A 27,478-nucleotide genomic window follows, 5' to 3' on the forward strand; every position below is an offset into this window, starting at 1 on the left:
TGGAGCCTGCTTCTCCCTCTGCCTGTGTCTCTGCCTCTCTCTCTCTCTCACTGTGTGCCTATCATAAATAAATAAAAGTTTAAAAAAAAACAAAAAACAAATTTCCTGAGAGTCAAGAAGGGCCAGCCAGTAGGGAAAAGGAGGAACTGGGTGTTACGCATCTTCTAAGCAACTCCTGTAGCTGGTACCATGAAACAGCGACAAAAGAGGAAACATCTGGAAAATGAAGAGTCCTCAGGAACTGCCAAGCAGGGAGGAGGTATGCACTGGGGCACCTTGTCTGGGGCTCAAAGGCTGCGGGTAGCCTGAGCCTTCTGAGGAAGGTGGGATGGAGGTGAAGGGGGCAGGGGGGGGAAGACCTGGTGTCAGCTGCCGTGTCCATCCTGAGGGTCCCCGTGTTGTGAGATGGCACAGGAGGGCCAGAGGCTCCTGGCAGATGGGGAGCTGGCCCTGCCAGGCTGAGGACTTCTCTCTCAGCGGCTGCTCGGGCCTGGAGCTCTGTTGGACTCGTAGCGGGCCGGGGTCCTGCTTGCCCATACTCACAGGGGTGGCTTTTCTCAGTCCTGGGTTCTTATTCTCTTTGTTTGATCTTCCTCTGGGGTCACGGGTTTGGGGTGGCGGTCGTGAAGGGTTCTGATGGAGATCTACGGGTTCCCTGTCTCTTTTGCTGAAGAGCAAAGAGAAGCCTTGTTGAAAATATTTTGAGAAGGGAGAAGGGAGATTGTCTAGAGATGGTATCACACTGAAAGTGGGGAGACTGTATTCCTTTAGCACGAAGAATTCACCACTGATCCGTGGGAGCTGGGGAATCCACAGGTGTGGGCTTGGCAGACGTGATCGGAGGGAAGGGACCGGCCATTCAGAGACCAAGCCCAGATGGATGGGGCTGAGAAATGTTGTCAGGGCCTCGCAGGGAGCTCTGGGAGCTGTGGATTGACTTCCCAGGCACGCGGCGACTGCAGGCGTTGCAGGGGCAGCCTGCCCTGGAGGAAGGGGGCGGTCACGTGTAGGTGGTGGGCCAGAATGGAGCCCACCCCGGAGAGCCAGCCAGAGCCTCTGCCCCACATTGGAGCCTAGCATCTAACACAAGGCTCACGGCCCTGGAGAGTATAGGGTGAGCCCTGGACAGGAGGCAGATCTTCAGGCAGCAGCTGGGATAGGACAGAGAAGGCAGGGAATGGCAGGATTATTTTTGCCTCTGTGTGTATGACGGGGGAGCAGCAGGGAGAAGGCCGGCAGAGTGTCCTCGGATGTGAGTCCGCCTTGTGAAGCTCCTGTCACCTTGCCTGGATCTGAGAGACACTCGAGACGTGTAAGAGTGAATACAGAACTCTTGTTAGGGGGGTTTCATGAGATTGGCACTTATACACCCACATTTATGTGGGTGCAGAAAAAAAATCACACATCTCCACACAAGCTGCTTTAGCAGACGACACACAGAGCATAGAGGCAGATATGCACACCACTCCTCCACTGTATTCACAAACCATCCATGTGTATCCAAGTCTTCTCCTTTTACACCAAACTCTGGAGTATGAGTATATCCCAAATACCATGTGGGACATACTTATACTAAAAATAAGCATGACCCAAGTATTGCAAGGGGAAGCTTGCACTAAAAAAAATTGTCTAGTTTTTCTGAAATGCGTGTTTAACTGGGCATCCTCTGTTTTTGTTCGCTATCTCTGGCAATCCTTGTATACTTAACACCAGCTGACATATCACATACTTATTGTACTTTTGTCTAGTGTCTATCTTGTACTAGAATGTTCAGCATTACCAGAGCCCAGAACAATGCCAGATACATAGTAGATGCTCTCTGAATCTCATTGAATGAATGTATAAATGACTGAATACACACCATAAATATAAGCCATATATTCTATAAACTATGAAATTCACACGCCACACATTTCCTGAGTTGTGGACACAAACCATCACCAGACTCTCCACCAACACATTTCTACCATTCTCACCCCTTGTCACTCCCACACTTGTGAAAGGTTTGGCTGAGACACATTCTCACATTTCACACATACCAGTCACAGTCCCCACTCAGGCCTTCATTGCTAACAAGGCACTAACAAAATAAGTATTGATAGTAATTAAGTACAGGAGTATCCACTCGGGACCAGACTCTGAACCATGTGTATTCACTGCACTGGACATATGTTGGGCACTTAGTTAATATTTGTTGAATGGATGAATGATGCAATAACATGTTCCATCCACTGTATTTCTGAGGCTTTCATATCTTTCCCAGGAGTCTCGAAGTCACAGGAGGATGCCCCTCAGGTTGAATCAACTGGGGAGGCTAAAGGCTGGGGCGCAGGGGTAGAGGAGGTATCCTCTGCCTCCGAATACTTCTCCTGTGTTTCTTCTCCACTCGAGCTCATCCATAGTGGTAAGGGTTCAGGGCTCCTTGGGTGTGGGGCCCCTTGCGTACGAGGTAGGGGGCATGTAGATATGGGAGAGGCCAAGAAGAAACTCAAGACAATCAGTGGCGATCAGGGCTCAGTGGAGGAGCCTGGGGAGATAGCGTAATTGTTGAGAGAGTGTGGGTATGAACTCAGTGTGAGGGAGTGGAGCCCTGGTGCAACCATAGTGGGGAAGTTCAGAAGCATGGGCCAGAAAGGTCTGGGCTGAGGTGTGGGGCTCAGGGACGGGATTAAGCACCCTCAGAGGAGCTGTGTAGGCTTTGCCTTTGCTCTTGCTTCCAGAGAAGGATGGAGCTCCTCATCACAGGTCTCCAGCACCGGAGCAGGACCATCCAGCTCAGACCCCCACACCTTATGCACACAACTGCATTCCCCACACATCCGTCCTCAGCCCACAACCCTCAGACATGTGATCCACTGTGCCAACTCCTCCACCATCGTCCACATTCCACAGACACACCGACGGTATCACCCTAGTCCATATCCCCGGATACAGACGTCCCCTCCAGCATCATCCCTACACACACACATGAAGAGCACCTAGATGACACCAGATCCACCACCCAGAGCATGAACACCAACACCGGGCTCATCACCCCAAGGCCCCTCTGTCCTTTGTCACACATCTTCACATCTGCAGTGCTCTCAGCTTCTGGCCTGCCCCATGCACGTTCTTATGTCTCTAATTTCCTTTCCCAGGACTCTGGAGAGTACATCGAGACAGTCCCCAGCCTAGATCACCCCTAGCCCAGGTTCAGGAACGAGGGGAGACTGCTCCCCCCTCACACCATGTCTCCTCGTCCCCTTCGTCTTATAAGACCTGTGTGTCCTCTCTGTACATAAACAAAAAAGAAAGGGGCATGAAAATATACTACATGCAGGTCCAGATGAGAAAGGGTGTGGCTGTCTCCTGGGAGACAGAGGAGACCTCAGAGTCCGTAGAAAAGCAGCCCAGGCTGGAAGAAGTGACCCTTCCTGAGGCCGTGCGGGTAGGTACTGCCCCCTCGGATGCGTCCACCACAAACCTGCTGCCTGACAGCGAGCCCAGCGGGGAGGAGAAGGAGCACGAGGAGCGGGGAGCGGGCAGAGTCAGCCCGCCCGGGGCGCCCGCGGTTGAGGACAGACCCAGGGCGAGACCCCCGACTGGCTGGTGACCGTGGAGACCGGCTCCAGGTGCATGGCCTGCTGCCGGGTCTTCTCCACTTTGGAGAGCCTCCAGGAGCACGTGCAGCCCGGGGCCAGGGAGGGCTTCAGCTGCCACGTGTTCCGCCTCGCAGGGCCCGGCGGCGGCGGCCGTGGGCCGGGAGCGCCCAGGAGGAGGCGGAGCCGAGTGAGGCGGCGCGGCCAGGCCCGAGGGGAAGGCCCCGGAAGACCTCGGCTCCCAGCGACCCTGGAGCCGGTGCCCGGGCTGCGGGTTTCATTCTCCGAAGGACAAGAAGTGAGCAGGGGCCGGGGGTGCCGAGGGAGCTGGGCCTGCCCGAGCCGCTGCCCTGTCTCTCCTGTTGGCCTCACGCCTCCAGAAGGGAGAGCTGGGGCCGTTCCCCGCTCAGGGCACAACTGAAGTTTTGGGGGCACGGGTCACCGGGCCCCTGGCTTCCTGTCCACACATTTCATAAAGTCTGACCGTAAATAGGGTGTCAGCTCCCACAGGAAGTTCTGGAAATTTCCAAGGACTCAGATGGCACCTCTCTTCTTTCATTAAGAAGTGTCTCTTTCCGTTCTGGTTTCCACACAGCGATTGAGATTCATGAGCCAGAAGATCCCAGAAGATGGTGTGGCCTTCTCTTGGGAGAGGTAAGGCCTGGGGTTGGCGTCATCTGAGGCCATGTCATGAGGTCCCAGGGGAATTTAGAGGAAGGGGCCCCAGGGTGTGCTGGGTTACCTGGCGGCTCTGCCGCTACATGAGGGATTGAGCTCCATTTACTTAAAGGAGAAAGTGGAGATTTTGTTGGCAGTTATCTCACTGTCTCTATGACTGACCTGAACTCTAAAAGCAAATACCGTCAATGGCTTTTCTGGGCCAAGAGAGATCAGCTCAAGCTCAAGGGCCAGCAGGAGTCTGGAGAGAGGACAAGTAGCCTAGTGGGAGCAAAGGTTTGAGGTGCAAGAGCCTTCAGCCTCAGCTGGCCTCTTACCCTGACCCACGAACGTAGCCCCCTGGGAGAAAGTGGAGTGTGGAGAGGGAGAAACATGGAAGTGAGGCCCCAGGAGATCTGGAAATGTTCAAGCACTTTGACGTGGCTGTAGTTGATCTGGAAATAAACTCACTCTGCGTGGCTCTGAAGGTTCACCCTTACTAGCGGAGCTCACGTTGCTTCTTGTCTCTTCCTGTTCTGTCTTATTTGTTTTAATCCTTTCCAGGGAGAAAAAGAGACCACGGGGAGAGTAGCAGACAGGATGCCTATGATGTGAAGCAAGATGAAGGAAGCGGCACTTGGTTTAGCATCAATATCATATGCAATAAAGGCTGTTTCCAAACCTCTCCAGCATATATTCTTGAATGAAAATGATCTATCCATCTACCCCCCCACCTCCTGCCCCATTTACATCTGTCTCTCTAGTGGCTTACGCACTAGGTTTCATAGAAGCACCTACAATCCTTTTCCAGAAGTGGTAGTCCTCATGCGCCTGGGATTGAGAAGGCTTCTACGTGACAATTTCCACAAGGCTGGTTTCCACATCACACATGAGACCAGGACAGATACGTCGAGTTCAGACGAGGTCATTGGTAAGTGCCAGGTGCTATAGGGTCGTAGGTGACAGCCCTGTAAAGGCAGCCTTCAGAGGCCTGGTGGGTGTTGTCCATATCTCCCCAGGTCTGGCCTGGAGGAGGGCCTATTAGTTGTGGCTTCACGAGGAAGCACCAGGGCAGAGGAGAAATGTCTTAGTTTTGAAGCTGTCCGTGGAATGGTGTCCCCTTGGGTTGGTGGGACCTTTGTTACAGTGCTCAGAAGGAAGCCATCTGACTACAGTCAGGAATTTGGGCAAGAGATGCCTGAAATCAGACTTTTAAGCCAATAAGCTCTGATATTTCCAGTTGTGATGTTAATATTCCCATTTCCAAGTAAATTCTTACTCTAGCCCCTCAAATATAGGACGCTGTCATCCCTGAACTTCATCGCCACCCCACTGCTACCAGTCCCTGGAACTACAGATATCTAGGAGGCACTGAAGACTCGTTTCAATGCACAAGGCTGTCCATGGAGTGAAAGGTGAGCAGGGGGTGGTATGTCTTTGTCATCTGAGTAGGGGGCTAAAGCCAGGCTTTAGAGCACTGATGGGATTAGAAGGAAATCATTCCAAGTTGAGAGATTATGTCAAATGAAGCAAAATCAGGTCTAATTTCAAAATCCCATGGATTTTTTTTCAGAATGTGAAAGCAGCCTCTCATGGGCCTTTTGTGGAATCCTGTGATCTGGTGTTGTCATTATTATTTCAATAATAATAATCATTATAATAATCATAATAATAATAAAACCAGCTTCCCACTGGCTTCATGCTTCTCAGTCTCTTCAATGGGGGTCCCACCAGCATCCACATCCCTTGCTTCAAGATGCTTTACCTGTCACTCCAAGAATTCAGAATTTGAGGCTTGTCCTATAATGCTTCTGTACTCACACCACCATCTAGGAGATTCCACTTATTCTCTGGCACCCTCTGGGCACTCTGTAATCTGCCCCTCTCTTCCTTTCTTCCTTGAGTCCATCAGCAATTCTCCCTTCGCCCCTGTCTTCCTAGGTCCTCTTTCCCTAGACATTGTTTTGACTTCTCTCTTCCACTGACTGCTTCACATACCTAGAGTGTACTGCTCATGACTTGGTGGGATGCAGGTCATGCAGTGAGAGCTGTGGCTGTTTCTGCTCAGATAGAGACTTCCCTGTAAAGCACGGAGCAGAGTCATGTGAAGGCTTGTGGGTAGGAGTCAGGGTGCTGCAGCTCTTCTTGCTCAATATAGAGAAACTTGATGGATGTTTAAATTTGTTGATCTTCTATCTATCTCTCTCTCTCTTTTAAGATTTTTATTTAAGAGAGAGAAAGTGAGCACTAGCAGGGGGGAGGGTTAGAGACAGAGGGAGAAGCAGACTCCCCACAGAGCAGGGAGCCCGATGCCACAGGACTCCATCCCAGGACCCTGAGGTCATGAGCTGAAGGCAGACACTTAACCAACCAAGCCACTCACGTGCCCTGAACTATCTTCTTCTTACTAGTTTATCTGTGTTTTCTTTTGGGCTTCCTGGATAAATGATGATACTAAATGTAAATCATATGTTCTGTGGATAACTTGAGTAATTCATTTTATAGATACTTTTTAAACATACAACCTTTCCTAGACCTATTTTTACATTCCCCCACTCCCCAGAGGTAACCAGTATCAGTTTTGTATGCATCCAGTTCATACTTTCATATATTATATGTGAAAAAAATATATATATAATGATGATCTAACATTGTGCATCACATTTGCTTTCAATCAGTCCTGCATTTTCATGTTTTGTCTGTTGATTTGTATCAGTGTAGGTCTGTTATTTTAACTGCTCCATGTTATTCAGCCATATGCAAACAGCACCCTTTTTTTGTTGTTGTTGATTCAGGCATTCTTGGATAAGTGGATGGTTTCCATCCTTTCTCTAGAGCCAACAGTATTTTGTAGAGCCTTCCAGGCTTCTGACAGTCACGAAGGGCCGGGTTGTTGGAAGGATTGCCACCTGCCAGCAGGCTACCTCCAGCCAGTAACTTGAAGCACGAAGTAAAATCACCTCCAAATGGGAAGAACTAAGGAGGCAGAAGGTAGGAGGTTAATGCCAGGCATCCTATCCTGTTGGGATCCCAGGGAAGTCTGGGCTGCCCTGAGCCTTCCCCCATCTCCCACAGTCCTGATATCTCAGAAGAAATGTGGAGGGAAGGAGAATCTGTGAAAACTTAGAGCAGACACAGGAGAGATGTTGGGGTCTGAAGCTGAGGTCCCTGAGTGGACTCTGAGGGTGCATCCCGACAGCCAGGCTCTGCCTTCTTCAGAACTCCTAAAGATGCTCATACTTAGGGTGATGCCAGGCACATGCAACTGACTTGGGCCACCCTGTCACAGAAGGCTCTGCTTTGTCGGTACCCATTCCTGTTCACTTTTGTTTCTCAGTATTTGGTCATTGTCTTTGGTACTCCACTGTTGGGGACCACAGCAGCTAGAAGAACCAAATGATCCATCTTCACAGCTTGGGGGTGAAGCAGTGTCACTGCACAGCTTGGGGGTGAGGGAGGAGGCCTAAGTAAGGCTGTGAAGGAAAGATGGGCTTTAAAGAGACAATCTGAGTGGAGGGTATTTCTCAAGTCTTGACAAATGAAATCTCGCATCCCTACCAAAAGGACTTCCCAAAGTCCTCCTTGTTTTCAAGGCCAGCCATGGGTCTGGGTTCACTCAGTGAAGGGACCATGTGTCCCTCTCTGTTGGATACTTGCGCACAGCTGGCTGCTTCTGATCCATGCTCTGTGAGACTGCTCTTCCCCCGAGGCAGCCTTTTACCTATTAACTCTCACGAGATTTTACTGCCCTCTGGCAGGGCCCCTTAATATGCCATTGCAGTGAATTTATAGTTTGATAATCATGCTTCTCATTCTATTCTCAGCACCTTCTGATAAATTATATTCACTTTAGGCCACGGTCTTCACAGATCAATAATCCTCCATAACTTTGGTGAAGCAGATGAATGCATTAGGAATCTTTGCTATTTCTCTTTCTTTTTTGCCAATTCCTTTCTATCTTTTAAGATCCTTTTCTTGTCTCTCTACTATCCTGACTCTTTTTCTCTCCTATTTTGGTAAACTTTCAATCTCCTTCCCTGTGTTCCTCCCTTGTGAACATTTGGAGTTTATCCCTCACAAATGAGAGGATGTTTGGTTGTTTTGTTTTGTTTTTAAAGATTTTATTTATTTATTCATGAGAGACACAGAGAGAGAGAGAGGCAGAGACACAGGCAGAGAGAGAAGCAGACTCCCTGTGGGGAGCCCAATGTGGGACTTGATCCCGGGACCATGGGATCATGACCTGAGCCAAAGACAGACACTCAACTGCTGAGCCACCCAGGCATCCCAGATGTTTGGTTGTTGACAGGTGGTAAGTTAGTGGTGTTCTTGCAGTTATAGAAGCTTGTCTGTTTAGTGACCCACAAAAGGAGGCCCATGGAGATGTACAGTTGGGTTCCAGACCCTTCTAAACACAAAGCTCATACCAAGAATACCTCCTAGGAAGTTAGGGTCCCTAGACAACTGCCCAAGCTCAGCTTTGAATTGCTATTCAATTAAGATGATTTAGGTAAAAGAATGGGGTAAATGTGTCCCAAAATCCATGTAAATAGAAAACCAAGGAAACCATAAAACAAAAATTGCAAGGAAATCACATATAAAATCAGGGAGTGGTTTTAACTGAACAAGTTGTGTTGAGTGTGTGAGCATGTTAGTGTGTGTGTGTAAGTGTGTGTGTGTTTAGTATGTTGGAGGTGGGGATAAAGTGGGAAGGGTCCTCTGAGCTCTAATTACTTACCCAGATAGATTCAGTGGAGACACCCATTGCCCTGTCTGCAGTGAGTACATCCAACCTGACAGGTCCCTGCTATTTCTGTCATGATTTTTGGAGCAACCTGTAAGTACAGAGGCCTGAGGTTCCCTTCAGAGGTGTCTCAGGTGAAATTCCACCCTGAGATGTCCTTGCCTCATCCAAGAATCTGATCTGAGCACCTTGCTGCTCTGGGTCCCCATGCCCCTCTCTTCTCATTTCTGGAGAATATTTTTCTCTTATTAGTCTCTTGGCTAAGCTCTTCCCTCTCTGAGGCATTCTACATATTTTCCTTAAAACTTTAACAGCATGTGTTTATAGCTTATTAAGCCTAGAGTCAGCTTATGCTGAGAATGTGGTGAGAAGCAGAACAGTCAACAGAAAAACTAATTCACTTTTTCTGAGGGGCCTTGAGAATTTGATCTTTAAACCCTCTAATATGGAAGAGAAATAGAATAATAAAAATGACAATGATAAAGCACCCTTCTAAATGTTTGCATGGATTGATTAGTCTGCAGAATGACTCTTTGAAGCAAGTACCATTATCATATCATAGGATGAGCCTTGTCCGGTCTAAGAGATTGTGGGTACAACTCCTGGAATCATCTGGGAACTTTGTTCTCATTCTGCAGCCCTAAGTTCAGCTGGGACAAGATCACACTAGCCTGGAGCATCCGAGGGGGTGGATGAAGGATTTACTTATGTCTCAGGTTACTGTACATTGTGGTCATCTCAGGTACTAATAAATGTCAAGATTGATGAGGTATACCTGGTGCAGATATCTAGAGTTATTTATGCAGACAACTTCTGGCCTTGGGGAGTTCTAAGCTGGTTCTGTTTGATATCACCAAGTATGGGCAGGGTATCCCCCTCCAAATCTCCATCACCACTGCCTCCTTAGGTCTGTGGGCCATGCCATAACTCAGAGGTTTACAAATGTCCTAGCAGAGTGGACACAGAAAATTTGGATGGTTCCACCTGGGTACCTCTCTTGCTGGGCAGTCATGGGTGAGGTGCTGGTTATTGGAGACACATACTTACCTGGTGATAAGCAAAGTGTTCTCAAAGTGCTTTCTCTGCACTTGTGAGTATGTTGTGTATGTGTGTGTGTGTTCCCTTCTGGTTCTCTTGTCTAGGTGCCCCAAGACTCTGTCCACCTTCAGCCTAAGGAGTCCTTTTCATCACAAGGATAAGACATTTGTCTCATTTGCCATTATATCCTTTCCCCCAAAGTATGGTTATTACATAAGGTGTTCCCTCTTCCCAGACTCCTTTTCTCTCACTTCATTTCTGTCTTGTCATCTCTTCCCTCCGGAATGGCATGATGACTCAATGGGTGTAGACCAAAGATAGTAAGAAATACCAACAAATCCAAAATAATAATACAGACATAGCAGGAAAACTTCAAAACATTTATCCTGACTTTTTTTTTAATTTCACAAACAATATATTAAAAGTATAAAAACTCAGATGATAGCAAAATGGAGTAAAACCTAATTTTCTTCTTTAATCCTTCCCCGGTATATTTCAATCCTCAAAGTTAACATGAATCATTTGATATGCAAACTTTCATACATTTTTCTAAACACACACACACACACACACACACACACACTTTTCTTTTTTCATAGTGGTATGAACTAGGTCCCCTCCAACTTGCTGTGATTCTGGGATTTACTCCTTGACTCATCTGCTGATAAAGTAGCTATTTTCATGAGGAATTTAGTAAACAATTGCTGAGTGCTTACTCTGTGTTAGGTACTCTTCTGCTTATATATAATTATCATATGTAAGTTTCACGACATACCCATCCAACAGGTACATTATAAGCCCTATAAACCCTCTGCGACACATAATGGCAGATGAGACATGAATAAATTCTTCATCTGACTTGCCTGAGACATTGGAGCAAGTCAAAATCAATGCCTTTAATCTTTCGGCTTTATTGTCTCTATTTGGAAGACTGGATAATTTTGCCACTAAAACTAAAACAAAATATCGTGTTACATTTTACATCTCTCAAACAAGCATGGGCTTGTTACATGGGATAAGTAAACTGGTTCTTTTTAAAAACCCTTATGCAGCTGGATGAAGGTAAGCCAGGGACTAGAATCTATAGATTCAAGATTTCCTACCAAATTTTAAAAATAGCTTCTTAAATGTAATTTGTGTAATGTCAACTCTAGTACGTTGTCTAAATAGTAACAGAATAGTGAAGATAGGTAAAACAGTACTTTGAGTTGACAAGTAGGAGGAGTGTGGTAATACTGGGGTCAGTGTGGAGACCTATAGAAAAACCTGCTGTTTCCATCCAGACCCTTGGAAGGGCTCCACCAACTGCCAATGTCCTGGGGCAGGCAATCAGTTTACTTCTTAGTACACAGCATCTTCAATTTGATAGACTCATAAGGAAGCCTTAAATGTGGTTAGCAGTTCTGCATTCTTGATGCAATCATATTTTCAGAGTGTGGGAGGATCTCAAGCTATGAAAATATCCTTGGAGAGGCTTGCTTATTAAATTTGGCTTTTTCAATCTTCCTAATACTTTTCACTAAACACCAGGCAGTTCCCTTAATTTTTCAGATTCATGTTGTTTTTCTTTTGTCTAATGAACTTTCAAATACTTCCTGATGAGCTATTGAGGTTAGAAAAAAATATTAACAATGACAAGTAGAAAAAGCTCTACATGTAAGGATATACTTCATTATAGCCTATTAATTGGAATGGAAAGTTCATGTTCACTGCTTAGGGTAATCAGATAAAAGTCAAGGATTCTCTGAGGCATCTCTGAGATCCTTATGAGTCTACACCACTTCTGACAAGTAACGTTTGACTGATAAAATATAGGATGTTTAGTCAAATTTGAATGTCAGAAAAACAATGAATATGTTTTTAATATAAGCATGTCCCTCATCTTATGTAGGATATACTTATACTAAAACATAAGTATTATTTATCTAAAGTTCAAATTTAACTGTATGTCCTCAATTTTTATTGACTAAATCTGACAACTCTACTCATGAGCCATGGTACAGATAGGTAAGGATTGGTATACACTGGCTCTTGGATAGTAACAAGTTGCTTGAAGACATCTAGGTATGTTGTCTAATCCTTTATGGACATAACTGAGAAGCCATGGCCAGTATTTGACTCTACTCACTTGGGCTTCTCTTAAGTAGGTGAGCTGTACTTTCCTCTTAATGGCTTTTTGGTCAACCTGGAAGTCCATATCCAAGGGGGGGTCCCAAAATGAGTCTCATCCTTAAAACTATGTTTCCATTTCAAAATGGAGTCTTCCTAGAATTAGTTGTATACAGATAATAAGAGATGAGGATACTTGTGGAACTTGATTTAGTATACCTTTTCCCCATTATGGGTGCAGTTTTGCTGTCCTGGGAGACTTAGCATGAGCAATGTGAAAGATCCCAGGTTCCCAGACAGATAAAAATAGTCTTGTTATACTTCTGGATGTGTGGCCAGTCTCTAGTGTTTCAGAGAGTGAGTATTGGTCTTAGAAACACTGACCCAGGCTTGGATGTTTCTGAGAACCAGGCAAAGACCTGAGTTTCAAGTTTACCTCTTATGTCATGTGGAGACAACAATGAACTATGTGCTGTTCCCAGAAGAGAAACCTTAGCTACATCCACTGTGCAGCCTTCTGTATTTGGTTCCATCCACATTATATTCCAAGGTAGAGCTTGTTTACAACTATGGAGGTCCAGGAAATTTTCAGATGCTCCTTGGGCCCTCACTATCGAAAGAAAACAGGGCCCATACCATAGAAATACTGTGAATTTGCTGGGCTGACAGTGACATCGCCCAAACCCCAAAGACTTGGTGCTGCTCCTTGAAATGTGCAGAGGAATTTTTGTCTCTTTCATGACCTGTCATAGTATTATGAAGGAAGCTGCTCAGAGAATTTCAGATTTGGTGGGAGAAGACTGGTCAGGTTATTACCAGAGGCTAGGAGAACAAATGATCAGAAGTGGAGGTTTTGGGGGAGTGGGAAGGATATTGCTGGAATCTCACAAATGCTACAGGACCAGAGAGGACCACCAGAAGTAGTGGACTATGATTTAGGTTGCAGGTAAGGGATTGAGGAATGGAATTGACCTTATACGCATGCCCAGGTTGTCATGCTTCACTCATTTGTCATTCATTCATTCTCTCACTGATCATTTGGATTGGTATCATGTCTCAGGTGTCATGTTAGGTTTTGAGACACAGTAGTGAAAAAAGTAAGATTTCAGCCTTTCTGGAGCTTATAGTTCAGAGAGATTAATACATAAATAAGCATAGGAATTGATTAGTTAATTAATTGGCACAGGAGATAAGTTGCCTGAAAGAGTAAGTAGAGTCTTTGTGGGTACAAACAGGAGGGTCAATGAATTGAGCCTAGTGGTAGGAGCAAGGGATAGGGGTCCAGAGGGAGTTCTCAAGGGAAGTGATAAGGGAGATCTGCAGGGTGAGAAGAAATTTTCCCAGCCCTTTTCAGGTAAAAATGGAGGAAGAAAATTTCAGGAAGAGGGACCAGTCCATTCTGAACCCTTCAGATGAGGAGAGTATTATATGTTCTTTAGTACATCTGGGGCATGAAATCTGAGGGAGGAAACTGACAGGACATGTGACCGGAAAGGGAGGCAGGGTTTTGTGGGCCATATTAATAGGTTTAAACTTTGTTCTTTGGACAAAAGGGATTTGCTGGAGTCTTAGGCAGAGAAGTGACTCTTGCATGAGTGTTTCAGAAAAGTCACTTAGCTGACTGTTTCTCGGGTGGATTTAACTGGACATCAGTGTGGATAGAAAGCTCAGATTCTTCTGTTACCAGGGTCACACATGGGACTACATAGGTCACTGGAGTCAAGTGGGGCAGTGAGGGGGCAGCTTTTTCTTCTTCTTCTTTTTTTTTTTTATATGAGACTCCACCAGAGGCCATCATGCCCTAGTTCCATTAAGAGCAACATGAAATCAGTGAAATCTCATGAGATGATACAAGGCAGAGCTTTCTTTGTATTTATTTATTTATTTATTTATTTATTTATTTTTTTTTTTTTTCTTTCTTTGTATTTAAAAGAAATCATCTCAGGACCTGAAAAGGAGTCTGGTGCCTGCAATAGCTGAATGGAAATAGCAGCTAGAAAAAAAAGAGAAGATAAGGGATTCTGGGGCAGGATGCTGGAAGCATGTAACAGCTAAGGGCCTTTCCAACTCCTGGGCCTTTCTACTTTGTCCTCTTCCTGACATCCAACCTCGTGAGAAAGAAAATGTATTCTAGAGACCTTTGGTCAAATTCCCTTGTATGGACCCTTCCCATACAATGTTTATCTTCTTTTGTTCTCTCGAGAAAAAGATTAAGTTAACAACTGTGATGATTAAAGAGGAGTGCCACCTGAGGAGATGTGCATATACCACAGGTTGTGAGAAATGGGGACATGTGCTAACTTATACATTCTTCAAAGAAGCATCTCTGGACCAGACCTGTGCTGGTCCCATATTCAGTGCAGGTTCCTGGAACAGCGAGGGACCTGCCTCTTAGGCTTGCTTCAAATTAGGCAATGGAGTTATGATTGGACTTTGTCATAGGAAACCTTTTCTGCTTCCAAAGAAGTTATAAAAAAGTCAGAACATTTCTCCTTAAAACTGATTACTGAATTCTTTATTTATCTAAGACCCTCTCTTCTACCAGTGTGTGTGTGTGTTTATGTGAGAAGTGTGTGTGTGTGTGGGAGAGATAGAGAGAGAGAGAGAGAGAGAGAGAGAGAGAGAACAAGATCCAGGTCTGCTCAGACATTGAAGAAGCAATCTTAAAATCACAAAGATAAATTCAGTATGTCTCTGTGAATTAAGTTCAGTACATTTTTAGGTCTAGCCTGGTCTGTCTCTTGGTATAAAATATTTACCTCACTTTATTTTATTTTATTATTATTATTTTTTACCCCACTTTATTTTAAAAGAAGAAAACTGATGCCTGGCTCAGGGAAGGGAGCCACTCCTGAAAGCCTCCTTTGTTTTACTTTTAAGGGAAGTAAGAAGATACTTCTGTAGAAGTAGTTTTAGGATATGAAGGAAGCCTCTAGTCATGCTAATGAAAAATCTATGATTCTTTCAAGCACAGATGCAATGAAAGGTTTCTTTTTCTCATTGTACATGTGTGTTCCTATGTCAACATTCAGATTAACAATTATGTGTCACAGTCACCTATGTGATAAAGGGTTAGTATTCAAAATCTGTAAAGAACTTATCAAACTCAAACCCCCAAATCAATCCAGTTAAGAAATGGGCAGGAGACCTGAAAAGACATTTTTCCAAAGAAGACATCCAGATGGTAAACAGACACATGAAAAGATGTCTGAACATCATTCATCATCAGGGAAATGCAAATCAAAATTATGATGAGATACCACCTCACACCTGTCAGAATGGCTAAAATGAACAACAGAAGAAACAACAGGTTTAGTGAGGATGTGGAGAAAAGGGAACCCTCTTGCACTGTTGTTGGGAATGCAAACTGGCATAGCTACTGTGGAAAACAATATGGAATTTTCTCAAAAAGTTAAAAATAGAACGACTCTATGATCCAACATTTACCCAAAGAATACAAAAATATTAATTTGAAGGGATAGATGCACCCAATGTTTCTAAGAGTATTATCTACAATAGCTAAATTATGGAAAGAGCCCAAGTGTCCATCAACAGATGAATGGATAAAGATGTGATTTCATATATATGTGTATATATGTATATTTGTATATATATATGTGTGTGTGTGTGTATACATGATGGATATTACTCAGCCACCAAAAACAATGAAATCTTTCCATTTTTAAAGACATGGTTGGAACTAGAGAGTATTATGCTAAGCGAAATAAGTCAGAGAAAGAAAAATACTGTATGCTTGCTCGTGTGGAATTTAAGAAACAAAACAAATGAGCAAAGGAGAAAAGAGAAAAAGAGACAAATCAAAATAGACTCTTAACTGTGGAGAACAAGCTAATGGTCACCAGAGAGCAGGTAGGTAGGAGGATGGGTGACATAGGTGATGGGGATTAAGGAGCACACTTGTGATGAGTACCAGGTGATGTATGACAGTGTTGAATCACATATTGTACTCCTGAAACTAATATTACCCTGTATGTTTACTAACTGGAATTTAAATAAAAAGTTTTTTAAAAATTATGTGTCAGAACTGGAGTGCAAGAAGGACTCGAAGCATGGCAACACTCCCATCACCCTGTGGTTTGAAAATAATGCAATTCCCTGAGAGAGGATATGCTGTTTATCTTCCTTATTAGTCACTGGATATCATTTATAAGTTTCAAACAGTTACTGTTTTTAGAGCTTTCTTGCTTTCCATTTCTGAGGGTGTGTCATCACTATCTCCTTTGATCTGGAAAATAGAATCTTTACCAAACCACTAGTTACCATAAAGTATTACTGTAACAAAACATACCAGTATTCTCCATGGAGTTTGTTATACAAGGATTTGATCTTCATTGCCATTTCTTGGACTGTCTTCCTAGCTTGTAGCTTAATGGAACTCAAATTCCTTGTGTCTGTTGACCACTTCAAAGCTTTTGTCTGGAAGTTAAGCTGGTAGAGTAACAAGGCTTTCCCTCCACAATAGTCCTTCTCTCTCTCTCTTTTTTAAAGATTTTATTTATTTATTCATGACAGACACACACACACACACACACAGAGGCAGAGACACAGGCAGAGGGAGAAGCAGGCTCCATGCAGGGAGTGTGACGTGGGACTTGATCCCGGGTCTCCAGGATCATACCCGGGGCTGAAGGCGTTGCACCAAACCGCTGGGCCATCGGGGCTGCCCCAGTCCTTTTCTTCAATAAAAATAGAAAGTGAGCTATGATAGCATTAAAAGACTTAAAGTTTGAAGGCTTTAAGAATGATTTGGAGAATTGGGAATAAGAAAGGATTAATATAAATGAATATAAAATGTTCTTTTACCCAAAATACCACTTAACATGGATTAGAATTTAGGTTTCTTGTAGAGCATAGTTATACATTACCACTTTCAAGTTCTAACACTCAGATGTTCTTTGAAAATCTATTTTAAAGTTTTAGCTGAAGATCTTAGAATAAATTTCCATTTGGTGGAATGTAGAATGTGAAGAGGTGAAAGAAAAGTCGGACTGGGAGGATCCTGCAGAAGAGAAACTACCCCATTCATGATCAGGCCATGCAAATGGAAATCAGACAGGAAGGAGAGAGAAGCAGAGGTAGTTTTGTAATGCATGGAGCATGGAGCTTTTTGAGAGACCACAAAGAGGCAGGTGCTAAGTACTGAGTCAGAGCTGCTCATGAAAGCCCACACTGTAGGAGTGGCAGGGCCACCAGCATGGGAAGTCTCTTCGTGTTTGGTACCCAGGCTGGAATTATAAAGATATTAAGACAAAGGTTTTTCTCTGAGGGAGAAGGATATGATGTTCTTCAAATAGAATTTCCAGAGCTGATTACATATTCAAGCTAACAAAGCCATATCTGTCAATTGAGGGACCTTTGAAAACAATAAAAGAGCATATACTCTGGCATCTGTCAGACCTGGGTTCGTATCTATTACTTCAGTAAATTACTTAATCTGTATTTTTTAATATTTTTTATAATAAATTTATTTTTTATTGGTGTTCAATTTGCCAATATACAGAATAACACCCAGTGCTCATCCCGTCAGTAGTAAATCATTTCTTAATGTCCTCATCTGTGAATTAGTGATGATAATAATCGGATTGCTATGAATAGTGAATGAGGTCATGGATGTTGGGCACTCTAGGTGGTACGGTGGCAAACAGGAGCTCTTTCATAATGGTCATCAGTGATCATTATTCAAATTATAAAGAATAGTGCATCTCAGGCTTTTGTCAAGAGAGATTTCTTATTAGTTTTACTTACCTTGTAAGTAAAAAAAAGATCACTTGTGAAACCTTCAGAATTTGTGTTTGCTACTTGTCTCCTATTGGCAGTTCATCAGTGCCCCTCTCACACCTCTTGTACATTCCCACTGAGCACTTGGAAGACTTCCAGTTTGCCACTACCTGCCATCTTCTAGTGTGAGAACTTCTTCTGAAGCTGTAGAAGTCTACTCTGCCTGTGCAGATGGCAGAAGGAAGGGAGGGGGAATTAGTGGCTCCCCAGGGGTAGCCCTCAATCAGTGACCGATGGGATGGGTACAGAAATGTTCCAGCTCCCTTGCGCTTTAGGTAGAATCATTGTGTTTCTCAGAAGTTCTCCATGGATAAGCTCCACTTACCTACACTATTACAAGGCTATTAACACACTCTTCAATGCTGGTCTTCTCTTCCCTATCTCTTTGTCTTACTTTCTTATTGGGATTTCTTCCATTTCTCAAATTAACTATTGGAACCAGAATGTTAATTACGGGGTTTGATTCTGGGAAAATGCAAGTCATTTTCTTGGGATGAAGAGTTGTCAAGGTGCCTTCTATCAGAGAAACTAAAGTTTTCACTGTGGTTAACTCATAATTCCCTATACACGTTGTTTGGTTACAGTATTATTAAAATAATTATATAGGATAGGAGTAATACAAAAACCATAGGGACCCAATTGATTTCATAATTAAATGCATTCACTTTAAGTATCTAAAAGTAGGCTTCAGTTATACAAAATGCTAAGGGAAAAATAAGATAAAAACAGTTTATGATTTAAGAATAATTATATCATTTGCAGTAATCAAGTTCTACTGAATTCTGTTGAGTGCACACAATAGTGATTGGTGTCATGTGGATACTAAATTAAGTTGAGAGCCATTGACCAAGTTTAAAAGAATGGATATAGTTGGGGAATGGGTAGTCCTTCTTATTTTTTTTAGTTCTTAGTTACTAAAAATGTATAATAAAAAGTGCTAACATCTACTCTTTCTGCATTGTTCTCTTTTTTGAAGAATGAAAGAAAAATGGAAAACAAAGTAAGCTTTTAATGAAAGTCACTTTATTGATATTCTTAAAGACAACTTTAATTGGGAAGTCATAACTGCATAACTTAAAGGAGTAGCTTCATTTTGAATTTGGAGCCCACCTCTAGGAGGTAAATGAATAGAGGCAAAAGAAAGGGATTGAACAGGTCAAGAAGGCTAAGAACACAGCTGGAAATCACATATGATCACAGCTCAACAATTAATAACTACTGTAATTCTTTATTAGAAATAAAAAATCCAGGCAAGAGGCACCCAGTACTTATGATAAATGTTGATAACATGGTATAGTCATTACCAGACCTGCTTGTGTTCTTTCTGATGCAAAGTCCAAATTTCATATCTCTCCTTGAAATGTACTTTTCTCGTTTTATACATTGATTACATATTTGATCTTGGAGTAATGTTCCAATTGTGTGTCAGGTTGGTGTGAGGTACAAAACCTCCCTCTTTTACTAGTGATGCTTATAGCTGGGGCAAAATACAGCTTGGGCTACATAGTCAGTGTTTGGCTCTACTGACCAGGAGTGTTTGAAAATAATCTAAGGGGTTATATCTTCAAAATAGCAATTTTTAAACTTTTTTTTTTGCAGCATTTGAATCCTATTTTCTGATAGAATATTCTGCGAAACTCCGTACTGTGATATATATTATGTGAACTACGTGGTTCAGTAGACAGGTAGTTGAAAATGCTAAGAGAATACAATATGTTCTCAGGACACTCTGTAATTATTATTTATCCAGAAACCTAAGGGAAGTATCATGAGAAATTTCATTTCAAAACTGAACCACCAACAATATCTAACTCCTGCTTGTATTTATCATAAACATCAAAGTCAGATAAGAAGCACTCAAAACCTTTAAGAAGTACTAAAGGATTTGTCAATAATATCAAGATGTTATCTGTTGGAAATTCATTTCTTATTAAACAATTGACTATTGTATGATAAGATTGTGTTCCAGGCAGATAAATTGAATCTTACATGGCATGTAAATGCGAGGAGCATGTTATCATATAACTGGGTTATTGGTATGAGAAAACTGAGTTTTATTACCATAAAAACCTTATGGAAGGCATGGTTCATGTGATCAGCTCAGAGGACATGTATTTGGCAAATTAAACCAGGAGATGTCAGGTTGGGTAATGTTCAAGGAACGAGTATTCTTTATTCTCCTTTTGTTACCCGTGTGAGATCCTATCTGGTTGTATATAACCCAAAGTGGGGTCTCTGCTAACACTATTACAATCCAAATTTATCACCCTGAAAATTCAGCGTGATTTCTCAACATGGTGGCACAATGTCCCATTAACCAACCAGCTTTATAACTTGGCTTTAATAATTTCTTGCTACACCATTAGCATCATCTTGTTACACTGCTCACTGTTCACAAAATAAGACGAGGTGTCGTACGTGTCTGACTTAGCATATAGGTCTTGACAAAACCTTTCATGTTTATGAGGACCTTATTATACATCTATAGAAATGAGTGTAAGCCAGGTTCTAGCTTAAAAAAATAAAAGACCAGGGATAATCAGTACCCTTACTAATAGATAACATATTTAAAGAAAGGTCATTTCTGCATACAGATTTGGTAGAAGTAGCTTTATACCGAGCTTTGCACACAAGAACGAGTTAACGAGGCATTATCTTGGAAGGGGATTTGCCAAAATGTGTTAAAACCTGATATATAACACAGATGAATTAGTGATTCCTAGTATATTTCCATGGTGTTAAAATATCTATTAAAAATAAAAAAATTGGATGAAATATTTGTACGTAACACCTGAAATGACTCTGCAGAATTTTAGGGCTTCTAGAAACATAGCTTTAAAGCCTAAAATGAGGTAGATCCCTGGCTTGAGGAATTTAGATTATTGCCATTTTACAAGGGGAGCAAAAAAAAAAAAAAGGCAAAAACAAAAACAAAAACCCATGACTTAGGCATGGTTACATAGTAACTTAGTGGCAGAACTGAAAAGTGGAGCTTAGGGTTTATATGCTGAAATCCAGAAATCTAATGAGCTAAATGTCTAGTAAGTAGAGTGTAGCTCTGAAGTTACACACTAGAGCTGTATTACTGAATTTGATATAAACTAAAATTCACTTCATTCAAGTGAGAACTATTAGTTGCTTAAAAATAATAGTGGGATATAATTTCCTCTTTGACTTTGCTCTGAATCTATTTCTGATAGCTTGGTGATGATAAAAAATTAAAGCGAAAAAGTTATGTGCGGGAATAATAATTAGGCTCTGAGGACAGAGCCTGTAATAGGTAGGAATTGTAGGTCACCATCTTAGGCTATGAAGTCCATAGTAATGGACTACTATTCATAGTAATGTTCCTAACAGTTTGGGGGCCATCATGTGCTGAATATCAAGTATTAATTGACTCAGTCTGTAGGTTGTAAAGTGTCTGTAGGAACAAAGTGTCATTTGCTTTTCTCTGAGTGATGCTAAAGTACATTCCCAAAAGATTCTCACTTTAAATGATAGTCATTTTATTTTTATTTTTATTTTTTTTAAATGATAGTCATTTAAAGAAATCTTTTCCCTCTGAGTCTACAATTTAGAATATTCTACTCTAGACTGAAGGTTTAGGTGGTTTTTTGCATCCAATCTCATGGTCATGGAAAAATTTTGAGCTTTCCCCTCTCCTCATCATGGGGAATAAGGGGGAGCCCAGACAAGGTGCTCACCTTGGAAATGTACAAGAAGGTTTATATAGTGGAGGAACACATAGAAGTGACTATTTACTAAAGCCATTTAATTTGCTCATTCAGAAGGTAAAGCCAAAGGATGTGAAACAATCTAGAAATGGAAGACAAAACCAAGGGTAGAATTGGGATGATATAAATTCAGGCATGGAGGGTCTGTTTTTATATTTATTGATTTTCAATAAAATGTGTGTGGTTTATTAGTTTTGGAAGGCAAATGTGCACTTAAGCTTTGTGTATGTGCAACATTCTTGTTTCCTTTTGCTGAGAAGCCCTGGCATAGGGTAGGATTAAATTCAGTAATGGTTAATGGGTAGAATTGACAAAGGCGCAGATCTCAAGAAATAGCTCAGTTAAAGAACTTTATTAATTAACCAATAATTGCATGAGAAGATAGGGCATGTTTCAGCCAGTGCATACAAACATTTTATGTGCAAAATATGCTATCTCCATCATACATACTCACCTCCCCTGGGATAATTCTAGGAGAGAGAAAGTACTTTGCAGTTAGTTGGATTGTTATCAGCTTCCTACCACTCTGCTCCTGAAAATACTTTTTGCTTTTTATATGAAAACTTACAGACTTTGTAGAGTAGATATGACCTAGAATATATATTCCCCATAGATATAATCAATAGGTAGTTAAAGTAGCTTGCTGTGGAACAGAACTGAAATGTATTGTGAATAACCAAGTGTTCATTTTATTCCAAGGAGGGTGTTGGGTCAATGACTCTGGTTTGGGGCCAGATATTGTCTGACAACCTGAGGTAGTGGCAACAGAGACTGGCTATGTCACCTCAGGAAGGGTGTGTTTACGAATGTAGTCACTCTTTCTGGTGGGTGGTCTTTCTCATCATTCGCCATAGTTGAGCAGGGAGTCATTGCCCACAATTTTGTTTAGATGACAGATGCTTCTTGCATGGAAGCTTTGAGTTAACTACCTTTCTAGAGATTCTTTGCCAGCTCCAGCTAGGATTCCAGAAGCCGTTCGGCAAATGAACATGGACTGGGCCAGCTGTTCCATCTATAACATGCCGAGGGCCTTCAACTTGACTGCAGCCTCTTATGATTTGTCAGCACAGGTGGTGCAGGTGGAAAGCTATTAAATTTTCATTTATGCTGTGTTTCACCAGAGGCATAGAGCTGGAAAGGGTTACACTCTTAAATGATAGGATTCAAAGGAAGCTCAGATCTTATGGAGAGAAGCAGAAACATGTAGGCGATGACCCTGTTTGTTCATCATGTCTCCTTGGTTTCTGAACGCAGTCAGTGCCTTGTCCTCCCCAGCCCCTCCAGATGCTGCTGTGCCACATTCAGTAACACATTCACTTTCCTTTTCCTTTTCATGCCAAACATTTCTAATGTCTAAGTAATAAACAGTGGTCTTGCTGGTATGCTGCTGATCCTGGACTTGTTCTGAATTTGCCAGCTGGCTGGAGTTTGTCCTTCAAGGCAGGCCTGAAATGATCATTTTTTGATGTGAAGTGAAGAAAACTGATCAGAAATGGTCAAAAAGTTAGATCACCGCAAAATGGATGATTTTTCCCCCCACCCAAACACAGACAGAAGAGACACAGGTGGGATAAATACCTCCTGGTGGGGCATGGCATGTCAAACGTGAGTGGGAATGCGAGACAAATACAGAGATCCTGGGACACCTGGGTGGCTCAGTGGTTGAGAGTCTGCCTTTGGCTCAGGACATGATCCCAGATCTGGGATTGAGTCCCGCATCGGGCTCCTTGCGGGAAGCCTGCCTATATCTCTGCCCCTCTCTCTCTCTCTTTCTCTCTCTCTCCCCCCCCACCCCACCATGTCTCTCATGAATAAATAAATAAAATCTTAAAAAAAATACAGAGATCCTTTCACCTTCCTATTAGAGACTAGAGGTAGAAGGACATCTATCAAGTTTTTAAAATTTGTTTAAGAAATGATTTCATGATTTCATCTTTGCCTCTGAATTTATCTGAAGTTAAGTCCAAGTTAAATGGAACCCGTTGGACTCCTGATGTTGTGGTGGAACTCCTATACCAGCTTAGTGAGATGCCTGAATAAGCTGCACCTTCTCATCTACTCTGTTTCCATTAGAAAGGATGTTAAAGTAGTTGCTTTGTATCTTAGGGAACCTATGACAAGACAGTGCATCTTTGCAGTGGCATTCCTTCTCCTCTGCTTTTTTCCCCTACTTCCCCAACTCCTTCTCTGAAGAAGGCAGAAGTTGCCTAATCTCCTTTACCTTTGGTTTTTAAAATACTCACCATGTGCCTGGCTCTATGCCAACCCTGCAGCCTTCATGACCTCTTTTAATACCCCAGTAAGCAGCAGAGGTAAGCTTTATCAGCACCATGGTATAGGCAGAAAACTGCAGTGTAGAGAGGGAAGGAAACTCAGGAAGACCCTATAAGTAGTGAGTGATACAGACCCATGGGATTCAGATCAGTGTCTCATTACAAACTCCATCCCACCCATCATTTGACTGATCTGCATTAACTCTGAATCCAGATTTTTAAAAAAAATATTTTATTGATTTATTCGTGAGAAGCAGAGAGAGAGTGAGGCAGAGATATAGGCAGAAGCAGTCTTCTCTCAAGGAGCTTGATGTGGAACCTGATCCCCGGCCCCGGGATCACACCCTGAGCTGAAGGCAGACGCTCAACCACTGAACCACCCCGGCATGCCTGAATTTAGGTTTTCTTTAAAGAAGTTGGTGGGAGAGAGACCAAGTCTTTGACTTGGGTTGAAAAGGAATTGCACACAACTGAATCTCAAAATGCTTTTAGATTAATGAAACGAGAAATGGTGAGAAGTCCAGATATTCTTGGGGTTGCCAAGAACAGTTGCCATTTCCCCCGCCCATACTGTGTCCATTTTATCAAGTAGGACTTAATGACGTTTCAATACGAAAAGACCACTGAGACATGAAGCAGGACAATTTCAAGTCATCTTTGGAGACCTGACAGTCATGCATGTTTTAGGTCCTAAGGCAAATATAGATCTGATTATAAAATGTGGTTTCATTCCTCCCCATATTCTAGACAGTGCATTAAGCTGTAGTGACATTTACTCAAAAGAGATGCGTTTGGCGAGTCATAGGCAGCATGGGCAATTGCTCATCCAGGTAGCCCTGCTTCTATGGATTGATGGACATCTTTGAATAAAACCTAGCAGTTATGTAGGAGGGCTTAGAAAGGTTGAATGCTGACAAATGATAGTTCCATGGGTCTCTTGGGTCGTTGTAAAGTCAGTCATCATTATGCAGGTCAGGGTTTGTCTAAACTCCAAGCACGGAGATGGTTATTGTTATGAAATGGAATATGGCTTTTAGACTATGAATACGGAGTTACTGAAGGCCCAGAGGATTTTCAGTTTAAAGAGGAAAATCACATAGGCCAATGATGCAGTGCCCACCTGGACAGGTCTTTGTCTCTGATGCTTTGGCGTGTCCTTGGACACAGCCCATCCTTCTGGTGTGTACTTCAGGCACATGGACAGGTGTTTGGGTGCCACTGTACTGCCTGATGGTCATTAAGGGGAGCTGCTTGATAATGGGCTGATTGGCCACTCCTCATGTGTCTTCTTGCTCTTCTTACCCCTGAGGGGTCATGTCTCTGTCTTCTTTCACTGCTAACTTCAGGCACAGCAGGTGCTTGTATCCTCTGGCACTAGTGTTAACTTGGAGGCTTTGCATCTGTTTTTGAAACTGGTTATTTCAAGGGTTGAAAATGTGTATACTTAAGCCTGGTCAAAGGCTTAATTGGAAAAAAAAAAAGCTTAATTGGCAGGTGCCTGGATGGCTTTGTCAGTTAAGCTGCTGCCTTGGGCTCTCTCTGGTCATGATCCTGGGTTAGAGCACCACAGGGTGCTCCCTGTTCAGTGGGGGTCTGCTTCTCCCTTTGCCCCTCCCCCATGCTCATGCACTTTCTCTCTCTCTCACTCTCTCAAATAAATAAATAATTTTTTTTTTTTTAAAAAAAGCTCAATTGGCACAATGGCTTCTTGAAGAAAATTCTTCACATTTGTAACGGAAAACATTTTTTGAGCTTTCTCCATCTTATTTCGTTGGGATTTTCTTTTATTTGTTGTAAATTTGCTATTCTCAATTCATTCAAGGATCAAATCTGATGTGGACTTTATTCATTGTTGGTGTTCTATTCCTCACTATCCATTGATTTTTAAATTCCTGTACGCATGTTTAATGGTGGCGCTGGCTGTGCCCAGCAAATGTGAGGTTCTCAGAGCCGCTTAAAGCAGGGAACTTGAAAAATTCAATCTGAATTTTTACTGTTTTAGAAAATGTTGGACCAGAACTTCCAAGGGTCTAAAACATGTGAAATCATTGCTATCTAAAATGGCAAGATTGTTTAAGAATCCATGAGGCATTTTGTTGACATTTCAGAAGGAGAGCCTCTGGTTTCTATGGTATTATGTAGAGTATCTTTTAAACAATCCCTAGTGCCCATACATTTGTCCTGTGAGGAGTCTGAAGATGTCACATTGACATACTACACAATTGACTTTATCTTTCCTGTTACAGTAAGCGGTCTGGTGTCCGTTATAAGTAGCCTGGCTCAAATGTTCGCAAATCATCAGCTGCACTGACATCCTTTTGGCCTGAAACATTTTCACTGATTCTACTCACCTTATTGTGCTCAACCAGCCCTTTTAAGCTTTTTTTCTTATTTCCACTGATTTTCCCCTTAAGTCAGAGGCCCTATGATCAGTTCTGTCAGAGCAGGTGCACTCAGAGTTCACCTTGATGGATCACAGATTATATGCCTACTGAAGGAAGTAGGAAGATACTGTGAAAAGGAAATATGTTAAGTTCATCTGGCATAGCAGGAGACTAACTTGGCATATGGGCCAATATGCATTCATGATTCTCACAGTCTTTGTCTTTAAAGAAATATTTTTAAAATTATGGTAAAATTGACATGACGTAGTTTACAGTTTTAACCATTTAATGAAGAGGTATATAGTTCAGTGGTACTCAAATTGTTGTGCAGCGATCACCGCAATCTCTCTTCCCTTCCTTTTTCATCTTATAAAATGGAAACTCCCACCAGTCATTGGCAACTACCATTCTGCTTTCTGTCTCTTTGAATTTGAACACTGGAGGTATCTCATATAAATAGATTCCTACAATATTAGTTCTTTTGCGATAGTTTTATTTCAAAAAAGATGATTTTATTTCATTTAATGTCTTTAAGATTCATCCATAGCGTGTGTCAGAATTCCCTTCCTTATAAAACCTGCATAATATTCCATGGTATGTGTACACCATGTTGTGTTTATCCATTCATCGTTTGTTGATGGACACTTTGTTGCTTCTACCTTTTGACTATTGTGAACAATGCTGCCTATGAACATAGGTGGACAGATATCTTTTCAAGTCCTTGCTTTCAATTCTTTTAGGTGTATATCCCCAAACTAAAGTATTGGATCATATGGTAATTCTATTTTCTTAAAAAAGATTTTATTTATTTCTTTGAGAGAGTGAGCAAGAATGAGCAGTGGGGAGGGGCAGAGGAAGAGAGGGAGAGAGAGAGAAACAGATTCCCTGTTGAGCAGGGAAGCCGATGGAAAGCTCAATTCCAGGACCCCGGGATCATGACCTGACCTGAAGGCAGATGCTTAACTGACTGAGCCACCCAGGCGCTCTGGTAATTCTATTTTTAATTTTCATACTGTTTTCCTCTGTGGCTGTACCATTTCACATTCCCACCAACAGGTGCAGGGGTTCTAATTTCTCCACATCTTCATCAACACTTATTTTTCTAGGTTTTTAAAAAATATAATAACCATTCTAATAGATATGCAACAGTATGTTGTGGTTT

At 42.4% G+C, this 27,478-nt stretch overlaps 1 protein-coding gene across 2 annotated transcripts in view; it reads left to right on the forward strand.

Annotated features, from left to right (window-relative positions):
* FAM170A (family with sequence similarity 170 member A) overlaps nucleotides 1-15,301 on the forward strand; it is a 28,402-nt gene extending 13,101 nt beyond the window's left edge. Inside the window, exons 3-11 of one of the 2 annotated variants that reach the window (XR_005366562.1) lie at nucleotides 101-259; nucleotides 2,264-2,404; nucleotides 3,138-3,427; nucleotides 3,716-3,876; nucleotides 4,174-4,232; nucleotides 4,800-5,166; nucleotides 5,534-5,650; nucleotides 7,031-7,226; nucleotides 14,060-15,301. Coding sequence is in view for 1 of the 2 variants with exons in the window: in XM_038551885.1 (XP_038407813.1) it covers nucleotides 190-259; nucleotides 2,264-2,404; nucleotides 3,138-3,427; nucleotides 4,174-4,232; nucleotides 4,800-4,827 (588 nt within the window). In the remaining variant the exon portion in view is untranslated. Of the gene's footprint in view, nucleotides 1-100; nucleotides 260-2,263; nucleotides 2,405-3,137; nucleotides 3,428-3,715; nucleotides 3,877-4,173; nucleotides 4,233-4,799; nucleotides 5,167-5,533; nucleotides 5,651-7,030; nucleotides 7,227-14,059 lie in introns of those variants that run through there. The other variant, XM_038551885.1, reaches the window with a different exon arrangement.
* The last annotated feature ends 12,177 nt before the right edge of the window (nucleotides 15,302-27,478 follow it).

Source organism: Canis lupus, chromosome 11 (assembly GCF_011100685.1).
Source record: "Canis lupus familiaris isolate Mischka breed German Shepherd chromosome 11, alternate assembly UU_Cfam_GSD_1.0, whole genome shotgun sequence".
In the NCBI taxonomy this organism is placed as follows: Eukaryota; Metazoa; Chordata; class Mammalia; order Carnivora; family Canidae; genus Canis; species Canis lupus.